Source organism: Anguilla anguilla, chromosome 8 (genome assembly GCF_013347855.1).
Source record: "Anguilla anguilla isolate fAngAng1 chromosome 8, fAngAng1.pri, whole genome shotgun sequence".
In the NCBI taxonomy this organism is placed as follows: Eukaryota; Metazoa; Chordata; class Actinopteri; order Anguilliformes; family Anguillidae; genus Anguilla; species Anguilla anguilla.
Window position 1 is genome coordinate 52673468 of NC_049208.1, and position 21406 is coordinate 52694873.

Sequence of the window (21406 nt, forward strand, 5' to 3'; positions counted from 1 at the left end):
GTTTAAATCTAAGAGAATATGAAGCAACAGGACAGCATTAACACACTGCGTTTTTGTTAAATGGAACCCTTAATCCAATCAAATTTATTAACAGAATTGTCTTTAATTACTTCCCCACCACCCACTGATATGTGCTGAGTGTTCTGGCACAAAATGGCTGCCGTGCATCACCCAGTGGGGGGCGACACAGCAGTGGTGCCTGAGGTGGGTTAACCCCTCTTCACTGTAGATAGTATTTAGAGATAGTGAGATAATCAAGTCGCTATATAAATGCAATGCATAATCATCAACGTTGTTTTGGGGATTAAGTTTTGAGAGCTTCTTGCCGAAATGGGTGGCCAAACATTTTGTTGAGTCATTTTGTTGATCAAGTTGAGTCGACCAGTTTAGTTTATACGAGAATGAGAATGATCAATTAAACCTCTAAATAACAATCATGTTTAAGAAAATGTCAAGATGATTATTTTTTTAAAACTGCTCTGAGGGGGCTCCAGACTGTCACCAGCTGTAGATAATAATGATTAAAAAACAGGTGTGTGTGTGTGTGTGTGTGTGTGTGTGTGAGTGAGTGAGTGAGTGAGTGAGTGAGTGAGTGAGTGAGTGAGTGAGTGAGTGAGTGTGCGTGTATTGTACGTGTGTGTGTTTGTGCGTGTGTGGGATCCTCTTGCTGTAGCTCTCCTCCAGCTCCTCTCCTGTAAAGACAGCAGTACAGGGTGATTAAACTCTGGTCTGGATCCAGGCTCTAGTACAGAGCTACAGACCTGCAGGGTGGACCTGGCGAAGCTGCATAGCCTGCTCTGGTCAATATCCACTTCCATCACATTCTGAAATGGCGACCTCTCATTGGATAGCACTTTACATCTGTGCTCATTCACAGCCTCGTCTGTTACTAGCCTGCTGACTGCTGGCTAAAGAAGTTATTAGCCATAGCTACATATCAACTCAATGTACACAATGCATTCAAAGCAATATATAGTGTATATATATATATATTGTAGGGGGTTCCCCAGTGTCCTGGCTAAATTCCAAACCTGGCTCTCTAAAACTTTCCACCTAATCATCCCTTGATTTAATAGGCAAAAAAAAAAAGTTCTCTCCCTCTCCACCGTAACTAATGTGTGGTAAGCGTTCTGGTGGAAAATGGGTGCCGTGCATCGCCCAGGTGGGTGCAACACATTGGGGGAGGTGAGTTCCCACTCATCACTGTAAACATCACTTTGAGCATTTGGAATGATGCTATAAAAATGGAATGATTCACTCATTCATTCATTCAACATTAGATAAATCCAAACTTACGCAATATGGATAGAATCAAACATATCAAGGCTTTATCGTCTAAAAAGTTAGCTATAATGTAACCGTGGTAACTGGAGTGTGGAGACTGAGACACATTAATACAGTGGAGTAACTAACTGTGTGTTCAGAAGAGTGATGAATTTCTGTAACTGAGGGGATCTATACAGAGTAGGTCTACAGTAAAGGGACTTACTGTGCATTACACAGTCTTCACTGAGATCTCAGGCTTTTACTGTAGGCTGGTCAGAGCCCTCAGAACCTGTGTCAGAGGCTGCAACGAGAAGCTCAGTCAGAACCCCAGTTCAGCAGAGCTCAGTGTAGCTCATATCACACACTCAGGCTCATATCACACACTCAGCTCATATCACACACTCAGGCTCATATCACACACTCAGCCTCATATCACACACTCAGACACACTCAGACTCATATCACACACTCAGACTCATATCATACACTCAGACTCATATCACACACTCAGCTCATATCACACACTCAGCTCATATCACACACTCAGCTCATATCACACACTCAGACTCATATCACACACTCAGCTCATATCACACACTCAGACTCATATCACACACTCAGCTCATATCACACACTCAGACTCATATCACACACTCAGCTCATATCACACACTCAGGCTCATATCACACACTCAGCTCATATCACACACTCAGACTCATATCACACTCAGCTCATATCACACACTCAGCTCATATCACACACTCAGCTCATATCACACACTATGACTCATATAACAGTAACTCCAGTAACATCGATTTCAGCCAATTAAAAACAATTTCAGAATGACAGAACTGATTAAAATATAGTCAGTCAGTCAAACACACACACACACAAGGGATAACACTGCAACCCTGGAGAGATGTAAACAGGAGTAATTACAGTCTAAAACCTGGGCATTATTTGTACTTGATTATAATGACATTCATGAGCATTGAGTAAAGGAGTAAATATACTCACTGTTGGTCGTCTTGTAGCCTGGAACAGAAACACACAGAGTTAGAATCATATACACAGCATGCCTGACTGTCACTGTGAAACTATTAAACTAATTCAATTAAAATGTTTCAGTGTGCCAGCTTTATTATGTGACTGCGCTGGTGTCTGTCAGAGTTAAGGTGTGTCAGTGGGTCTGTGTCTGTTACTCAGTCTCAGTGTGTCAGTATCTCTGCGTGTCAGTGACTCTCACCTGAGCTTCTCTTCTTCCAAATGAGGACACCGATGACGGCGAGGATGAGGATGAGAGCGCCCACCACACAGCCGATGATGATGCCCATGGGGGGGCTGCTGCCGTCTGGATTGAAGCAGAGTGGTACAGTCAGTGGGAATCACATTAAACACACACATGCACACACCACACAAACACACACACACACGCACACACACACACACACACACACACGCATACACACACACACACACACACACCACACACACACACACACACAAACACAGACACACACACCACAAACACACACAAACACAGACACACACAAACACAGACATACACACACACATGCACACACACACAAACACCGACACACACACACACACACAGACAGACACACAAACATGCACAGACACACACACGCACATACTCGTACACATGCACGCATGTACGCACACACACATATACATATATACACACACACACGTACGCGCACACACACGCACATACACGCACATGCACACACACACACATATACATGCACACACACGCACACACCCATACACACATGTACGCACACAAACACATACAAGGTTAATACAGTATATTGCTTTTTTGACATCTTCATTTGACTCATGTCTAAATCATCCCTTTGCCTCACTAGTTGACTTAAATGCATTCAGTGTGTCAGTGGTTAGTGTAGAGAGATACAGAGGTTCTACTACTGAGCAGTGCAGTGTGTTTGGGGTAAACCACTCTCTGTGTTCGTCCTGTTCGTCTCATCTCTCTCTCTCTCTACCACAAAGGAAATTTACAGATCCAAACCCAACCCCAAACAGTGATGTCACAGGCGTTACACCTCCTCGTTCCCTCACTGTTGACAATGGATTGAGAACATTTAGTGTCTTTAAGAACAAGAGACATCATCATTTGTCATCACGTCTCTCTCTCTCTTTCCCTCCCTCTCTCTCACTCACTCTTGATATCGCTGTTCCTCTTGATGTTCTCCTCTTTGACAGACAGAACGATGTCCTGTTTCAGGCTCTTGTGCTGTACAGTACAGGTGTACTTTTGGCTCTTCCAGTCCTCAGGCTTCACTCTCAGGTGAGATCTGGTCTGGAATGTTCCGTCCTCGTTGGGCACCGTCTCCCCCAGCTCTACGTCCTCATTCAGGTCATCTCCGTTTCTCTGCCAGGTTACCATGACGCCACGGGGGTAGAATCCGGTCACATGACAGGTAACAGGAGAGGAGGAGTCCTCCTGCAGCAGAGATACCTCAGGAGCAACTGAGAGAGAGAGAGAGGGAGTAGGAGAGAGAGAGAGAGAGAGAGAGAGAGAGAGAGAGGGACAGGGAGAGAGAGAGAGAGGGATAGGGGGACAGGGAGAGGGAGAGAGAGGGAGGGGGAGAGGGTAGGAGGAAGGGAGAGGGGGACAGGGAGAGAGAGGGAGGGGGAGAGGGTAGGAAAAAGGGAGAGGGGAGAAAGAGGGACAGGGACAAAGATAGGAATTAAATGTTTGATGCAGTTTAAATGATTATTTATTTAACTAAACGTCATTTCTTCCTATGCTAAAAAAACATGGTATTACACAAAGAACCAAAAACTGGTCCAGATGGAGATCAATAAACATTTTAATTCATGTAGCCCATTACGTGTGGAAACAATGCATATTTTCAGTATTTTAGTTGTAATTAATTAAACTGTTTTAGTAGTTTCATTAACTAAGAACTGTAGGTTATGTATAGTCTAAAGCAGGGCTCTGTCAGACTATTGTTTTTGTTCTTTTTGGTGAGAATCCTTGGACTGTTATTGTTTCTTATGTAAAAGTCTTTCTGCGTTTTGTAAAAATAAATATTTATTTGCATATTTTAACTTGTGTTTGACTTGCAATATGTTATATGCCTCATTGTAAAACGAGTCAATGTTTCAGGACTTAATGTGTTCAGTACATTACTACAGCTGTTAGACTGTGTTTGCACAGACTGAGCTTTTATATTACCCCCCCCCCCCCCCCCCCCCAAAAAAAAGAAAAACATTTTTGAACCTGAAAGAACAGGTAACAGATATTATTTGCTTTACTCAGCCAGTTGAAGTAAAGCTGTACCATGTGACCTGTGTGCAGAGAATGCATTCCTGCTGCCACTGAGCCTCCCAGGCTAGAGCTGCATAAGAGTTTAACATGGTGGGAGAGCAGCAGAGTTGTGCTCTCAGTGCTGCTGTACCTGTCCTCTCCAGAGCGCTCCTCCCGTAGCTCACGTACTTCTTCAGCCACGCAACGCACTCCTGGGTCAGGTACTGCTTGTTATTCTCAAGCCAAGCTGGGTTATTATTCCATTTCTGTACAGTGATAAATCCCCGCTGCGCCGGTGCAATGTAACGCAGGTTTTTCAGGTCCAAATTAACTAAGTCTTCCCCGTCGTATCCAAACTGATCAAACCCTCCTGTGGCCCCAGTCTCATCATCCCACTCACAGCCGTACATGTTCTGGAATGTGTGCACACCTGGAGAGAGAAAACACACACTGTCAATATGCACATCTAATGCACACACACACACACACACACACACACGTACACACTGTCACTGCACACATCTAATACACACACACACACTGTCACTGCACACATCTAATACACACCCACACACACATCACACACAGCAGTCTGATTCCCTCTACAAACTGATTATACAATTATACACGATTGTAGAGAGGGAGAAAGACAGATAGAGAGTGAGGAAGAGAGAGAGAGGGAGGGATAGGTGTGCAGGCAGGAGTTAATCTCCTCAATAAATTCTCTACAGAATGTGCTGTTCTAGCAACATGTATCCAGGTGTATGTGTGTGTGTGTGTGTGTGTGTGTTCCAAGGGACCCAAACTGAACTCCATGGAGAAAGCTAATGCAGCTTATCAGTCTGTCCCAACAATATTCAGTTCTCTCTCTTTCTTCTGAACCACAGTAAAGATAAAGATGCCCCCTCCATCCACTTTACACTTGTGACTGCAATAGAATCACCATGAATAATCAATCAATCTATCAATCAATCAATCTGTCGGACTGAATGTCAATCACTGTAGAACAACAAAAGTAAAAGTAGTTTGATTAAATGATAACAGGGAAAGTAAGCAAAGCAACTCTGCTGCTGTTTTTGAAATTCTCAGACTATTATTTGCAGATTCAATCTATCTAAGAAAAGTTCATTAAAGCAGAACTGAATATTCCTAAGAGCAGATTTGTGGTTTGTGTAAAGACCACCAGTATCTGATCCTCACAACATTAATCACAAACTGGATTCTGCTGCAACAGAACAGTGCAACTCATATCTCACTACAGCTGCTGGGAACCAATGAGCTGCCTTAAACATTCTGCCAAAAGCACAACACGCCCCTCTCTCCCACAGACACGCTCCTCTCTCCCCAGGAGACGCTCCTCTCTCCATAGGACACCCCCCTCTCTCCCCAGAACACGCCCCTCTCTCCCCAGGACACGCGCCTCTCTCCCACAGACACGCTCCTCTCTCCCCACGAGACGCTTCTCTCTCCCACAGACATGCCCCTCTCTCCCCAGGACACCCCCTTCTATCCCCAGGACACACTTCTCTCTCCCCAGCGCACACCCCTCTCTCCATAGGACATGTCCCTCTCTCCCCAGGACACCCCCCTCTCTCCCCAGCGCACACCCCTCTCTCCATAGGACACAACCCTTTCTCCCCAGAACACGCCCCTCTGTCCCCAAAACACGTCCCTCTCTCCCCAGGACACGCCCCTCTCTCCCCAGAACACGTTCCTCTCACCCCAGGACATGCCCCTCACTCCCCGAGACACCCCCCTCTCTCTCCAGGACACGCCCCTCTCCCTCCAGGACACTAGGGATGTGCACTCTGTCTAATTTTGATATTTGAATATTCTTACGGGTTAATGAACAGATAGTTTAACCACAGTTTATAGTTTAATTAGACTTTGGACAAAACCAAGGTCTCTCAAGTTGAAAACTAATTTTCCCCCTGCAATTACAGTTTCCTCCACTAGGTAGAGAACCAATTTTGGGGGTTCAGGCCTGTTGTTTTGCCCAATTTTCTTTCCATTGTATAGCGTCTGTGACCGTGTCCATGTAAAATCTGTGGACTAACTTGCTGATTTCCCAAATGAGTTGTAGGCCTCCTTTAGTAAAAAAATGGGCAGATAATGCTATCTATCGCTTAAAAGCCAAACAGAAATGTCTTCCAAAATAAAAACACTAGTCTTAGCCTATTATACTGAAGGCTGGTTTCACTTATCTTTTACATAAGTAAAGGAAGATGTAGCAGCCAGTAACATAGCTGGCTTCACGTAAACAAAACAAAGTCACTCATCGGCTTATTGTAAACCAAGCTGTCACTATGGAGAGCTATGGAATTCACTCTTTTTTAGGGCAGTCACCCGATTACCGGTAGCCCACCGGTAGTAACGTTAGCAGTCACATATTTTTATTTAAGAACAACAGCATATCCACATGCTCGGGAGAAAGTCTGCTTCTCAGTCTGTTGACAGTCATGCCAGCAGTGGAAAATATCCTTTCAGAGGGCACTGAGGTTGCAGGCACACAGAGATAACGCTGTGCCAAGTGACTTAGTTTCGGGTACCGCTTTGCATCGTCTCTCCACCACAAAAGTGGATCTTCATCTAGCGGAATGCAAGGATCTGTTGTGAAAAGCTCAGACTCATCCCGACCGGCAGACCCTTCTGCATCGTAAACTTTACCGAAAAGAGTGGCGATTGCATCTTCAGTCATCATCTTTTTTCTTGTTGGAGCTGGCTCGTCTTCAGGGGTGGTCTCGCTTCCAGAACCTTCATCGCTGTGGTCAGCGAGCGCATGGAACTTCTCTCTAAGTTTTTCCTTTACACTCTGTTTTACCACTGGATCGAGGAAACTGAGATGTTTATGCCTGGGGTAAACAGCAGTGGCAAGCAGTGCTAATCTTCCTGCTCTCTCTGAATCAGCTGGGGCCATCCGTCTACGAAGTGATTCTGCCAGCGTGGTTTTAAACTTTGTCACTTTGACAGATTCCCCGTCTTCTGTGTTCAGGTGCTTATGTAGGAGAGTGCTGGTTACAGGACAGACCATGGATATGCAGACATTGGACTCGCTGCACAAAGCAGTGGTGGCACATTTAAGTGTACGCAGGACAGGCAGCATGTCCTCCATGGTCTGCCAGTTGTCATCAGTTAGCTCCAGCGTTCTGGCCTCCGTTAATTTGGTCACATTCCTGTCAGACAGGGTAGCAGAGACGGCCCGCCGTTGCTCGTGCATGCGTTCAAACATTTCACACACGGAATTCCAACGGGTTCGGCAACATTGGATTAGTTTGTGCTCAGGTAGATTTTGCTGTCGCGGTTTCCCTTTCAGTGCATTAGTAGCTACACTGCTATGATGGAAGCGGCTTACTAATCTGCTGAAAGCTCCCACCACGACTCATACTAGCGGCCTTGAATCCGTCATTAATAGCGAGCTGGAGAGTGTGGGCGAAACATGGCACAGACTCCCACTCCAACGAAGCATTTGCTCAAACCATACTACTGGCATTGTCGTGAACACATGCTATCACTTTGTTTTGCAAGCCCCATGAATCAGTGGCTGTTGTGAGCAGTAGCGGCAGCAGGACTTTAAATCGTGGGTGGGCCACGATAATTTGTAATAGTGTCTCATTAATTTAGTTAAGGACAATACGCTGGTAGAAGTAGACTTAATTGTAATAACGTCATTTTCATAAACGAGTGCTCAGAGACATCCTTTGTCATTGTAATTCAATTTGTCATTGAGGCTGAATGAGCTATATGACCTGTCAAAAAAACACAAACTATTTAGAGATGAGAATAACCGCACAGACCAACACCAGCATAATGTCACAAATAAAAAACCCAAATGTAATCAATATCGTTGTTTTTATTGCAACACAAAATAATAATATGTAAAAGTTGAGCGATAGAGACAGCGATTTAGTTAAGCACTCTCCGTTTAGCAACAACCGGATGCACAGGATCTCCTAGAAAACACAACGCTATCACCTGCTAGAGTGCATGGAAAGCGTAGTCAGTAAAATTACCAACGGATCGTGTTTGCACATGAATTTAAAGATCTGTATTATGTGCATCTTCGCCCTCCCGATGGCCACGAAGTGCAATGTTCTGTCTAGCACAAAGCGTAACGATATCGAGCACCACTTTAATATGGTCTCGGTTTCTTTCGATCAGTCTACAGTTCACTGCCTCTGGATTTAATTGATGCACCACGGTACCATGGTCTGACTGGGATTGACGGAACCCGTCGTATTTACAATGGGCGCTAGCATGGGGTTTACTGCTCTGGTGCCTGCGGCATGCCTGCTGAATGTGCTTCCATACGGCGCCAATTTAATGCCAATAATCAGTGCGAGCAGATATTCACTGCGCGACTAAAACAAGCAGCCGCGTGCGCAGATATTCACAGCGTGAGTAAAACAAGCAGCCACGCGCGCAGATATTCACTGCGCGAGTAAAACAAGCAGCCGCGTGCGCAGATATTCACTGCGCGAGTAAAACAAGCAGCCGCATGCGCAGATATTCACTACGTGAGTAAAACAAGCAGCCGCGTGCGCAGATATTCACTGCGTGAGTAAAACAAGCAGCCACGCGCAGATATTCACTGCGCGAGTAAAACAAGCAGCCACGCGCAGATATTCACTGCGCGAGTAAAACAAGCAGCCGCGTGCGCAGATATTCACTGCGCGAGTAAAACAAGCAGCCGCATGCGCAGATATTCACTGCGCGAGTAAAACAAGCAGCCACGCGCAGATATTCACTGCGCGAGCACAAAACCACTTTTACATGTACAAATTTCAACACCGCGAGTAAAACAATGAGCCGCGCGCGAGCTGGTTCTACTCGCTCGCAAAGTATTTCTCCTCGCTCGCGAAGAGCCACTTTCTCCTCGCGCGGAGCAGAATTGATTTTTGTCAGTGTGGGGGCGGGGATGGGGTGGAGACGTATGCTAATGTATTCACTCGTATGATTACTAGTGTGTGAATGGTACCGACCCACTAAATACCCACCTAAATGCTAGGTTTCAAGAGAACAATGGGCATTCCATTAACCAAAGTATTACCCACTAAATCTGATCTGAATGGGGCTTTAATTACATATATTAATAAACATTTAATGGCACTGCATTGTCTCTGGTAGGCTACTCACAACTTGTGTCTCCATATCGTCCCTACCATAGCTAACAAGAACGTTGCAGTTAGAAGGCATAGGAAGTGTATGGGCTTCCTATTTAAAGTGACCAATCATAGCAGTGAATATATTAGCATAAGTCTCCACCCCATCCCCGCCCCCACACTGACAAAAATCAATTCTGCTCCGCGCGAGGAGAAAGTGGCTCTTCGCGAGCGAGGAGAAATATTTGTTTCATTGTTTCACTCTCGGTGTTGAAATTTGCGCGCGCGAAAGTGGTTTTGTGCTCGCGCAGTGAATATCTGCTCGCGCTGATTATTGGCATTAAATTGACGCCATACTTCCAGTCGCTAAAACCACATCGGAATGAGTCCTCTGCTGTATCCCCGTGTCCAAAATGTCTGCACATTATACAGTAAATGGCATTTCTTGAAATACTATATTCCAGCCATTTGAATTTATGGTACCAGTGCGCTGCAAAACTACGGGACTTTCACGGTAGCTGGATACTGTTGCAAACTTGGCTGCGTTGGCGGTTCGTGTACTGAGGCTAAATCCGAAGGGGGAGTGGAGGGTGTGGCTCTGTCGGGCTCTGTGGCCTGCTCTTGATCTCTGTCGGTCCCTCTCCCTCTCTGTTGGTCCCTGTCTCTCTGTCGGCCTCTGTGTGTGTCTCTCTCTCCCTCTCTGGTGGTGGTGGGCTCTCCCCGGATGCTGTTGTTGTCTGACTTGTTTCTTTGTCGAACTTCGGTCTGCTGCTGCTCGCTAACATTAGCTAGCTCGCTAACTACCCCTGGCTCTGCTGTTAACGTTAGTTCTGCTTCTTCATCTGGCAGCTGGGGTGCCGGTGGTGACGATGGCTCTCTCCTAATTCTTTTCACGAACTGAAAAAGGGAGGACTGTTTTGACATTTACATTACTCATAGGTTACTAGCAGTTTCAATATTTATTTACATCTCACAGGATTGTGACTGTAACAAAGATATTTACACTGTAACGGTAACGTTACCGGAGGCCTGTATGCCTACAACTGTACAGTCAGCGCGCGCACAGTGGGTGCTGCTAACATCAACGTCTTCTGATCTGCTGTGTTCAGCTGTGATTGGCTCAGTCTGTGGATGCTACAGTTTTTGATAGGTCAACAAGTGTGCTGTGTTTATCTCATAGGCTTGACAACGGGGAGCATAGTGTTTTATTGGTTATTATGAATAGACATTTTCATTCTCAACAAGTATTGTGGGCCAATGAAAAAAGTGGGGGGGCCTACGTCCACAGCGCTACAGCGTGCCGCCGCCACTGGTTGTGAGATAATCAGCTATATTTTGTGCAGTGTGTCACTCTTCTAGACAGTGGGTTCGCAAAACGAAACTTTGCAAATTCCAGTCATCAATGTAATGACAAGTGATTGTCATGTATGACTCCGTTGTTAAGGCAGTCCATGCATCTGTTGTAATTGCAACATGTTTTGTTGTTTGGAGCTTAGCTTTAGTGGCTGTAGCTAATGTTTCAATGTTTCGTATTGCCGTTCTACCCTCATAGTGATTGTTTTTCGGGAAGGGACTTGATAATCTGGTTCAACGTATTTCATGAGTTCTCTAAAACCATCGCATTCAACAAAGCTGAGTGGCAGCATGTCCCTTGTTGACATTTTAGCGATCAGTTCTGTTATTTTTTCTGCTCGAGCTCAGTCACATTTGAGAGCGATGCTAGTGAATGCAGTTATAGGAACTTGCTTGTGTTCTGTTTGGTCCGGAGACTTTTCTGGATGCTTCAGTCGCATGTGATTCAGCATTGTGCTGGTTGAACTATGATAACTCAATTTGGCATTACAGATTTTGCACACAACGGCAGTTTTGCTTTCATTGTCAAAATATTGCCAGACGTGACTCTTTTTTTTTGACGCCATACTGAATCGCAGCTGGTTTTCCCTGAGGTCCCATGATGCAATGCGCATATATTAGAATACACAAGCAGTCGTTTAAGTGTTGGAATACTGGCACCTCCCACGGTTAACCGTGTATTCGACTACCCTTGCACACCCCTACAGGACACGCCCCTCTGTTCTGGAGTGAAGGGGGTGCAATAAAGTCCCCTAAACTAGCAGGGGGCCAAGGGCCTCAGACAGGCCACAGAGAGCCTGTAGACTGAGGGGCCCCTCAGGCTTAGCTGGGGCCAGCAGCACCGGAAGGTGGAGGAGGGTTAATGGAGGTGCCCGGTGTACTGGGGTTTGGGGGTTCAGCTGGTTTAGCCACGGTGGTGTCGGCACTCCCCTGACCCAGCTAACCAATCACAGGCCTCCCTCCAGCTGCATGGAAGCCATGCCAGGCTGATGTAAAGTGGAGCCGACCAATTGGATTGGAGCTCAGAGGCCGGGTGAGGATCCAGTCTGAAAGCTCGGTGGATAGAGCCTTGGCTCGGTGAGCCCGGTCCAAACCCGGTTTCACACGGCGCTGGAGCTGATGTAACACGTCTCTGTGGAACCGGCTGATGAGTCATAGGGGGGTGGAGGCTGCGCAGGGGCGGCTGCATCTCCCTCCCAATCAGCAGGCTATCTGGGTAAAGGGGTGGAGTTACCCTGTAAAGCAGCAGGGCTTTGAGCTTAGCTGTCTGAAAGGGGGCAGCTTTAAGCCAGGAGATGCTTTCCAAGGAGCTGCACTGGAGGTGAAGTGGGGGCTGTTGCCGGTACCGACAGCCTGAGAACCCCCCCACCAGGGGAAGAGTTTGAGCAGGATGTTCCTCATGGTTCTGGAGGAGACTGAACCCACAGGGAGAGCATCTGGCCCCTTGGAACACTGATCCCCAGGTGCACTAAGACTGGCTGGCAGTGGGGGTCACCATGGAGCTCACTACAGATGTCCCCTTGGTAACGCTGCCTATGGGTGGTCGGCCAGTGAAGAGGGGTGGGGGCAGCGGGGGGGCGAGGGCAGAGGGGCAGTTTTACCGCTGCAGAGTCACATCCCAGCTCCCCAGGGTGCGGACGCTCCACACTCAGCCCCAGCGGCTCTGTATGAACACAGCCACGCCCAGGTGACCTGCGCGCTGGGAACAGCTGCACACAAACCCACAGCAGCGCAGCCGTCCGTCAGCCAGGAAGCCCCGCCCACGCGCGGGCCCACTGCACCTTTAACAGCCTCCGCCAGTGAGGTCAGCGCTCAGAGCTGCGAGGAGACGCCCTACCCACAATCCCCCTGGAGCTGCTGAAAGCACTCCATCAGCTGGAGAGGGGGTGGAGCTGGGGAGAGGGGGTGGGGATAGGGACAGGGGATGGAGCTAGGGGGCATGTGGCAGGCAAATAAAGTTCTAAGGCAGAGGGGCTTAGCAAGTGAATGAGACCACCCTCACGGAGATGGAATATACTGCAATTTATTGCAAGCAGGGAAATATAATGGGAAATATATTCACAGCTGCACAGTAAAATACTGCAGGTTCTTTCATTGAAACTGTGGTGAAGGTACAGGTAGAGCTACAGGTACAGAAGCCCCCCTCACACACAGACGCAAGAGCGCCTCCAGCTCCCTAAACCAGCGCCTCTGCTCTGTAGGGGTTATCACCCGGGGGTGCAAACGGGACAGAGCGACGCCGACGGCAATGACGGGGGCGTGACACGCCCCGCCCGGAGTGGGGCTGGGGAGGCTGAAGTGGGCCGGGTATTGGGGTGGGGGGGGTGAGGGGGTGGGTGGTCAGTTTGGCATTTCAGTGCCCACAATGCTTCAGCCCAGGCTGTGGTCCAAACCCAGAGAGAGTCCCTCTCCAGCAGCTGGAAAGTTTGGTGGGGCCCAAAACGGAAAGTTTTGCGCCCCACCAATTTTCAGCTCACCAGTCGCCGGTAAGTTGTAAGGATCACTGTCGAATCCATCTGCCTTTAATTTTGTTTTGATAATCGTTTGTTTTCTCCCAGTTTCGCAGTTCTCCCTAGCCATGTTGCAGCAGCATGTTTTGCCACTCAGTCCGACTGAGGGGTTCGTATTCTGGTGGGAAAGTGATGTCAGCACATACCCTCTAACTGGCCCTTCGACCACTAATTGGAAGGCCAGCTAGAAGGCTCCAGCGTGTCAAAGAATACGCCCAACATGGCAAACTCGAAATATGATTGGTTAAAGAATATGACAACCAACAAAATCGTCCCCCATTTGGTTCAACAGCAGAGGGGATTCACTCAATATTCTGAAGGCCTCAGGGTAGATTTTTCACCCGGAGACAGCACAGGTGGAAAATCTGATTGGGTAAAAGCTCTAAATTATATGAGCTGCACTGGAAGGAGCGCAACTGAGAGAGAGAGTAGCAATGAAAGACGTTAATAGACTGATGGGAACGACCTCTGTGAAATACATATAGCATTAATGAAAATATATATTAAATTCTAAAAATGTAATTTTCTGATTCTGACAATCTCTAGGCCAGCAGAGAAGGCCTTGCTGGCCCTGACGGCCCACCACTGCAGGGAGGTGATGCTACACTGTTATGGGGCAGTCGTTGAAAGTGTCCTGAGTTTTTCTATCTCCATCTGGTACGGCTACACAACAGCACAGGAAAGGAAGCAGCTTAGAAGTGAATGATGGAGTGATCCAGCTGAACAGAAAGTTTACTGCAGGATACCGAACACGGAAATGGAAGGGTGAAGCTGGATTGTTTGATGTTGTGTTTCTGTGTTCCTGAGAGCAACACTGATGTTTTCCACCAGAACCGGGCTGACTGAACAAGTGACATAAGCGTCTGCTTACAGCCCTGTGACCACCAGGGGGCCCTCTAATATATTATTAATGAGGGGGTGGGTTGGAGACCCCAAACTCACACAACATTTAGGGCCAGCGCTGTTCTCCACTACTGTCCATTGCTCTGGATAAGAGCGCCTGTCAAATGACTGATTGCATTGTAATGTAGTGAACCAATTGCAGGATTTGCTCTCTAAGGTGGAAGAAAATGATTGGTTCAAATCACTCTCAGTACAATGGGTGTGTCTCAGGCTGCAAAAGAAAACACCTTTAGATTAAAGGAGTCAGATGACATCACGCGGCTATAAATGCTTGCTTTGGAGACCAGCTCTTTAGGCTTTCCCATCTTTCGGATGAGACGTTAAGCTGAGGTCCTGATTAAAGACCCCGTGACATTCATCGTAAAGAGCAGGGGGGTTCCCCGGGGTCCTGGCTAAATTCTCTCAACCTGCCATCTTATCATCTCTAGACGTAATTGTGCGGTGAGCATTCGGGTGAAAAATGGCTGCCGTGCATCACTCAGGTGGGTGCTACACATTGGTGGTGGCTGAGGTGAGTTCCCCTTCATCACTGTAAAGCACTTGGCAGTGGTAAGCAGTGTAGTGCAATGGGTAAGGAACTGGGCTTGTAACCGAAAGGTCGCAGGTTCGATTCCCGTGTAGGACACTGCTGTTGTACCCTTGAGCAAGGTACTTACCCTGCATTGCTCCAGTATTTATCCAGCTGTATAAATGAATGCATTATAAATTCTGTGTAAAAAGTTGTATAAGTTCCTCTGGATAAGAGCGCCTGCTAAATGCCTGTAATGTAATGGCAATAAGCTATACCTTCACTTACCAGCTGCTTGATATTATTCATCTAACTTATACTTTCTGCGGGATCAATTACCTTCGTTAAAGTGGAGTTAAAGTTAATTACATGGAAGTATTTATATTCATTTTCAGAAAAGTTTATTATGTGTAGAGGTGGCAGAGATATGTTAAAGTGTATAATGATAAAAAATTATATTTATCCCGACGCACAGACACTGTATATTCGTGTATTCATAAGGGTGTCAGAAATAGAGGTTCAGAAACTGTATTTGTATGTCCAACAACAAAATTCTTAGTGTACGTGTGTGTGTGTTCACATGTGAGTTTACTCACCCTGAGTCTGGTTGAAACGCTGCATTGCAATTCCAATATTGGCTTTGAAGTTCTGCTGAGTACCAATCAGACCCTGAGTCTGTCCATCCCAGTAACCTGCTCCCTCATTCTGCTTCATCCACTCAGTCTTGGGGATCGCCCTCCTCATGTTGCTGTCATAGTGTAGGATGGGCTCATCATCCACCAAACCCAAAGCAGTGAACTCTGGGAAGTCAATATCGGCTGTGACAGCAGTGTAGAAGTACTTCAGAGAGTGAGAGGCTGTGGACACAAACACAATTGTCAGAACTGCAGGAATTACAGCTCAACAATGTACAGTACATAAACACATACACTGTATACACAATTTGTCTACACACTCCAAATACACGCACTTATTTGAATTAGAAATTATAGATCAACATTAATGTATTATTGTAATGATGTAATGTAATTAATGTACAGTACATTAATAGCGTATGCAAAGTGCATGACTGTCAAGTTCTCTTTCTCTCTTGCTCTCTCTCCTACAAACACAAATATAATTTTATGAAGCAACTATTATATTTGAATAGAAAAATAACAAACACTCTTTAGAGGTGTTATACAGGACCACTTCTAGATGACAGAAATCAAATTTAAAAGATTTAAGCAGTGAAAATAACTATCTCAATCAAATATATCTCAGATAGGGTCTACTGACTCAGACATAAAGGAAAGGGAATCAGAAATATTTCTCAGACAATATAACAATACTCAAAATCCAAAGACATGCACGTTAGGCTCCTTGGAGGAGTGTTAACAGGGCCGCTGTAAATGACCATGTGTGATCAGTCAACCTACCCTGTCTATAGAAGGGTTAATAAATAAATAAATAAATAAATAAATAAATAAATAAATAAATAAATAAATAAATAAATACATTTAAAAAAAACTTCTTCTGCTCACACTACATCTGTTTACAGGCTCATCAGATTACACCTCTTGAATCTCAAAACAGTGCCAGAGAGGCTAAAAGCACCAGCAGGTCCACAGCCCACACCATCACTGCTCTGCACAAACACCTAACCAACCAGTTCCTCACCACTGCTGCCACTGTCTACAGCTCTGTGAGACTGTAGAGCACACAATAATCTGATTGGCTGATAGAGTTTTCTCTCGACCAATAGGAGATGAAGCATCATAAGCCTCTGGGTAGATCGAAGATGAGAAGGTTGAGTCAGGAAACTGAAAGTAAGAGGTCCCCCCAGGCAAGGGGACCAGCATACGGCTCCAGAGTCGGCTGTCCTGCACAGGGCCGCACATACGGAAGGGGGGGAAACTGGGACATTTTGGGCCCAGTATATGGGGTGTACCTGTTTTTAATTTGTTACAAAATATATTGGGGGAGGGGGAGGTTCCCAATATATTTTATATTATATTTATATTTATATTTTGTCCATAGAATCCATAGCTACTGCGATGGGCTAACAAACTGTGCCAAACCTCTCACCAAACATTAAGTACTCAAAAACCCAATTATTACTATTTTTCAGCCTCCTTCTTCACACAAAATGAAACTAATACAATATTTCAGGCCCTGCATCTCAGACCTCACTGTCTCTCTCTCCCTCTCATTTCCAAACTCCCGGTTGTAGGGTCTGCAGTGACCCCCTGGTGTAGCAGTGTACCCCACATCACTGAGTGGGGACCACATTAGACTTTCTGTTGGCGACAAGCAAGGAAACCACAGAACAGCCTGGGGAGCCAATCAGCAGCTCTGTCTCTGAGGTGCGTCTCAAAACTGTGCTGTCATGAGCTGACTGTTCTTTCCTCTCAGTGAAACAGGCAAAACCCCCAAAAACAAGCACATCCACTCAGTGAAACAGGCAAACCCCCCAAAAACAAGCACATCCACTCAGTAAAACAGACAAGCCCCCAAAAAACAAGCACATCCTCTCAGTAAAACACACAAAGCACCCAAAAACAAGCACATCCACTCAGTAAAACACACAAAGCACCCAAAAACAAGCACATCCACTCAGTAAAACACACAATGCACCCAAAAACAAGCACATCCACTCAGTAAAACAGACACGCCCCCAAAAACAAGCACATCCACTCAGTAAAACTAACGAAACTCCCAAAAACAAGCACATCCACTCAGTAAAACATACAAAAACCCCCAACCTAAAAACTAGCACATGTACACAGACTCACAAGAACATGCACAGACAATGCAGCAAACCATCACAACCCAAAAAACCAACCAAGAGCATACAGGTACAGACAGAACAGAAGGGTCAGGAGGGAGGGTGGGACAGGGAAGTAAACAACCCTCTATAAAACACACTGTCGCATACACACACACAATTCCATTTCTAGAAACAGATGAAGACAAAAAAACACAGGTATTGTAATTCTAACGAGTATGAAGCCCCTGAGGTGACAGAGGGATACCGTAAATGAGAATGAATTATCGCATATTATACACTTAACCAAAATGCGCAAAATAACTGGCTTTAATTTCACGGGCAGATGGCGCCCTCTTGTGGCAGAATATTGCCAGGCAGGGGGACCCAGCGGAGCTGACCCAGCGAAGCTAGCGGGCAGGGAGATCAGCCAGTCCTATGGCTCCCGCTGCCAGGAGCAAGGGGCAGAGGAGAACTGCTGCTCTTTTCAAACCGCTGATCTTTACGCGAGGACTTCTATGAGCCGTGGCGGTAAAGAAAATGGCACCATTGGGGCACCTGGCACTAAACAGCCAGTAGCTACAATCTTTCATTTATTTGCTTCTTCATAGGCTATAAACAGGGAAAGATATTAAAATAGCCTGAGAGTCAAATAAAACCGAGGAAAATACTGAAGAGATTCAAACATCTCGGTACCTACTGGGTATGAAGTTGCCCAGATTCAAAACAAACATGTTTCTTTGGCTGAATTTTTCAAAAGTCATTTTTTAAAATGCTACTTGCATTATACCAAAGACAAGCTCCAATACGATGTAGGTCTAGCTTATAATAAAACGCTATCATTACACTAAGAACCGTAAGAGGACAATAATAATAATAATAATAATAATAATAATAATAAATGTTGTGATTATTAATACTATTAAAATTATTGATATTGTTCATATTATTACTATTATTGACAGATTAATTTTGGTATTTTTTCAAGACTGACAGAGGGCGAAGGTTATCGACTTAAATCAGTGGTTCCCAAACTCGGTCCTGGGGGCCCCTTTTGTCTGCTGGTTTTCATTCCAACCACAACTGCAATCCCAAATTTTAACAAGCTGTACATTTTAATTAATTAGGTGCTTTTAGAGTGTAGAGGAGTTATTTACTCTCGTCAGCCACATTACGCCAGAAATAGCTATGCAAGCCAGGAAGAATAAAATTAACATGTTCATATTGCACTTATTGTCACATATCGCAAACATAAAAAGAGGCAGCCTAAATTATTTATAAAGGATCAACTTAAAGACTGAGGTGAATCAATAGCCTGTCGCGTGTTTTTAAAGAACAGGCTAAAAGTTGTCTATTAATCCGAACTTCGTGTTTTGAAGGGCACAATTTTATCAGATTTTTTTAACTGACCCTGAAATACAGCCACAAAATAGTCCGTTTCACAAAACAGGCGCGTTTTCCGGCTGCTTTTACTGCGTTGAGCGAAAACTGACCGGGTTTCTACAGACCTGTTCCTGCGTGGCTCGTGAAGTGCGACACTTGTGAATAACTGTTAAAACTACAATATTACAAGATGAAAGAAAAGGAAATACATTTTTAAGTAAATAATTTCCTCTGGGGGAATGTATTTATTGTTTTGTTACCTCAGAATAGCCTAAACGGAAATCACTTTTTTTTTTTTTAAATTGTATTTCGACAAAAAAACCCGTTCTTCACAAAATACATTGAAAATTATCTCCTCCACTCAGTCTTACCTGCGGAAGCCGCGTGGATGCCACATAGCATCAGGAAAACCAGCTTGTTCATTTTGTAGCCGTAGAAAGACGCTTCTGCCTGCTTTGTGTGATTACTGTCGAATGCCTTGTAGTCTCCAACATCTCCGTAAATTATTTGCGCTGGGAATAAAATGGTTGGCTGAAGGAGTCGCTTTCGACCAATAGTAAAAAGGGAGAGAGCAACCGTCATCAGCATTTAGGAAGAATCGAGGACAGAAGGTTAACGTACGAAACTGAAAGTACAGCGCTCTGTTAAACGAACTTGTGACTGGCGGTGGCGTACCATGTAGCCCATTAGACAGCCCATTAGACATTATATCAGCTGCGGTTCACACCATGGAAAAATAAATAAATGTTGTTATTATTGTTGTTGTTGTTGTTGTCATTACTGTTGTTACTGCTGTAGTGAAAATGAAATGTATAAAATCAAAACCACAGACAGAGTTAACAGACATTCTATAGGAGCCATGTTTCCCCACCTGAGAGTGACACGTCTGTACGGGGCACTTTGATTATGTTCTAATTTTCACTCGTCAATCTGAAGCTGCTTCCGGTGGAAGAAAAGGGCAACAAAACAAAAATAAATGCAAAATGAGTCAGAAGCAAAGCTGGTGAAAGTTGAGTTTGATTGTGCATTAGGAGGCAAAACAACACAAACTGAAATAAAATATGGAGGCATAACAACTGTAGAAATAAATTACTTCAACTCTAAAATCAATTTAAGAGTATCAAAAGCTGATTAAAAAAAAACCTGTGTGTTTAAAAGACATGAGCAATAATTGATTCACGGGGGATGAATGAAATCAGCGTTTAAAATGACTACTGCAGCAACCCAGCCCATGAGAAGCCATAACTGTTCTTGACATGTGGCAGTTTCTGAAAAGTAACTAAAGGCCATTGTAAGAGGAGTTTTGGGCATTAAAAGAGGAGTCTGAGTCTGGAGTTGGTCTAGAGGAGACACTGCCATGGATGACCCTGAGAGCATCAGTGCCCTGTAAGGTCAACCTCGTCATCCTGAGCACAGGTGTCAAAGGTCAGGGGTCACAGAGGGACATGCGCTACGTGAGCGGAGACGAGGACACCGAAGCTGAGTGAATTTCACTTCAGAGCGTCGTCCTCAGAGTCGGTCAGCAATAATGCGCTTGGGCCCCCCCCCCCCCCCCCACCATCTCAAACGACACGGCGCCCAAACAGCGTCCTGTCAGGGAAGCGTGGCGGGACAGAGGACATCTGAGGGTGAGACAAGATCCAAAAGCTGCTTGTGGAAAATAAGGGTGAACACGCACCGATTACCTCACCATGCATCGATTACCTTACAACATGCACAAATGAAAACGTTTGTAACACACACACACAGACACACATACATAAACACACAGACACACACAAATACAAACACACTCACACAGACACACATACATAAACACACACACACACAAATACAAACACACACACACACACACATAGATAAAGAATGCAAGACCAAATGCAGGAAATGCCTTCAGAATAATAACGCAATAAAAATATGGGTTCAGGAAAGTACCTGATGTGAATACACACACACCCACATGCGCACATACACACACGGTGATGTTACTCAGGTAGACTCCACCCATACCGGTCCTATCGCTTGGAGCGGCCATTTTGTGTCAGCCCTCGAGTGATGAGATGGCAGACACACAGACACAGTCGCTGCACCATACACAAGTACATCTGCTCCTGTTATGTGTCACCCCCTTCTGCTGAGTTCTGACTTGTTATCATTTCAGCAGGGATTTTCCATTCCTTAATTATTCTTAAAGTATAGAAATATGTTTTTATTTGTGCTCCAAAAATTATATTTCAGTGCAACGTAAGTTCCCTTTCAAACCTGCAAAACTGTCACAATGTTTCTTGCTCACACAACAGAGCTTAAGTTTTTCACATTGATCTGTACTCGGTGTCTGTAGGG

General features: G+C 45.3%; 1 protein-coding gene across 4 annotated transcripts in view; it reads right to left on the bottom strand.

Moving 5' to 3' along the window:
* Positions 1–638: 638 nt before the first annotated feature.
* The window catches only part of LOC118232969 (major histocompatibility complex class I-related gene protein-like), a 76101-nt gene continuing 55333 nt past the window's right edge, over positions 639–21406 (bottom strand). For 2 of the 4 annotated variants that reach the window (XM_035428257.1, XM_035428255.1), the window contains exons 2-8: positions 15531–15791; positions 4713–4991; positions 3469–3777; positions 2513–2617; positions 2284–2301; positions 1490–1567; positions 639–692 (exon numbers count right to left, since the gene is read on the bottom strand). In XM_035428257.1, coding sequence (XP_035284148.1) covers positions 1518–1567; positions 2284–2301; positions 2513–2617; positions 3469–3777; positions 4713–4991; positions 15531–15791 — 1022 coding nt within the window. In that variant the 3' untranslated portion in view covers positions 639–692; positions 1490–1517. Of the gene's footprint in view, positions 693–1489; positions 1568–2283; positions 2302–2512; positions 2621–3468; positions 3778–4712; positions 4992–15530; positions 15792–19434; positions 19532–21406 lie in introns of those variants that run through there. The other 2 variants (XM_035428254.1, XM_035428253.1) reach the window with 2 other exon arrangements.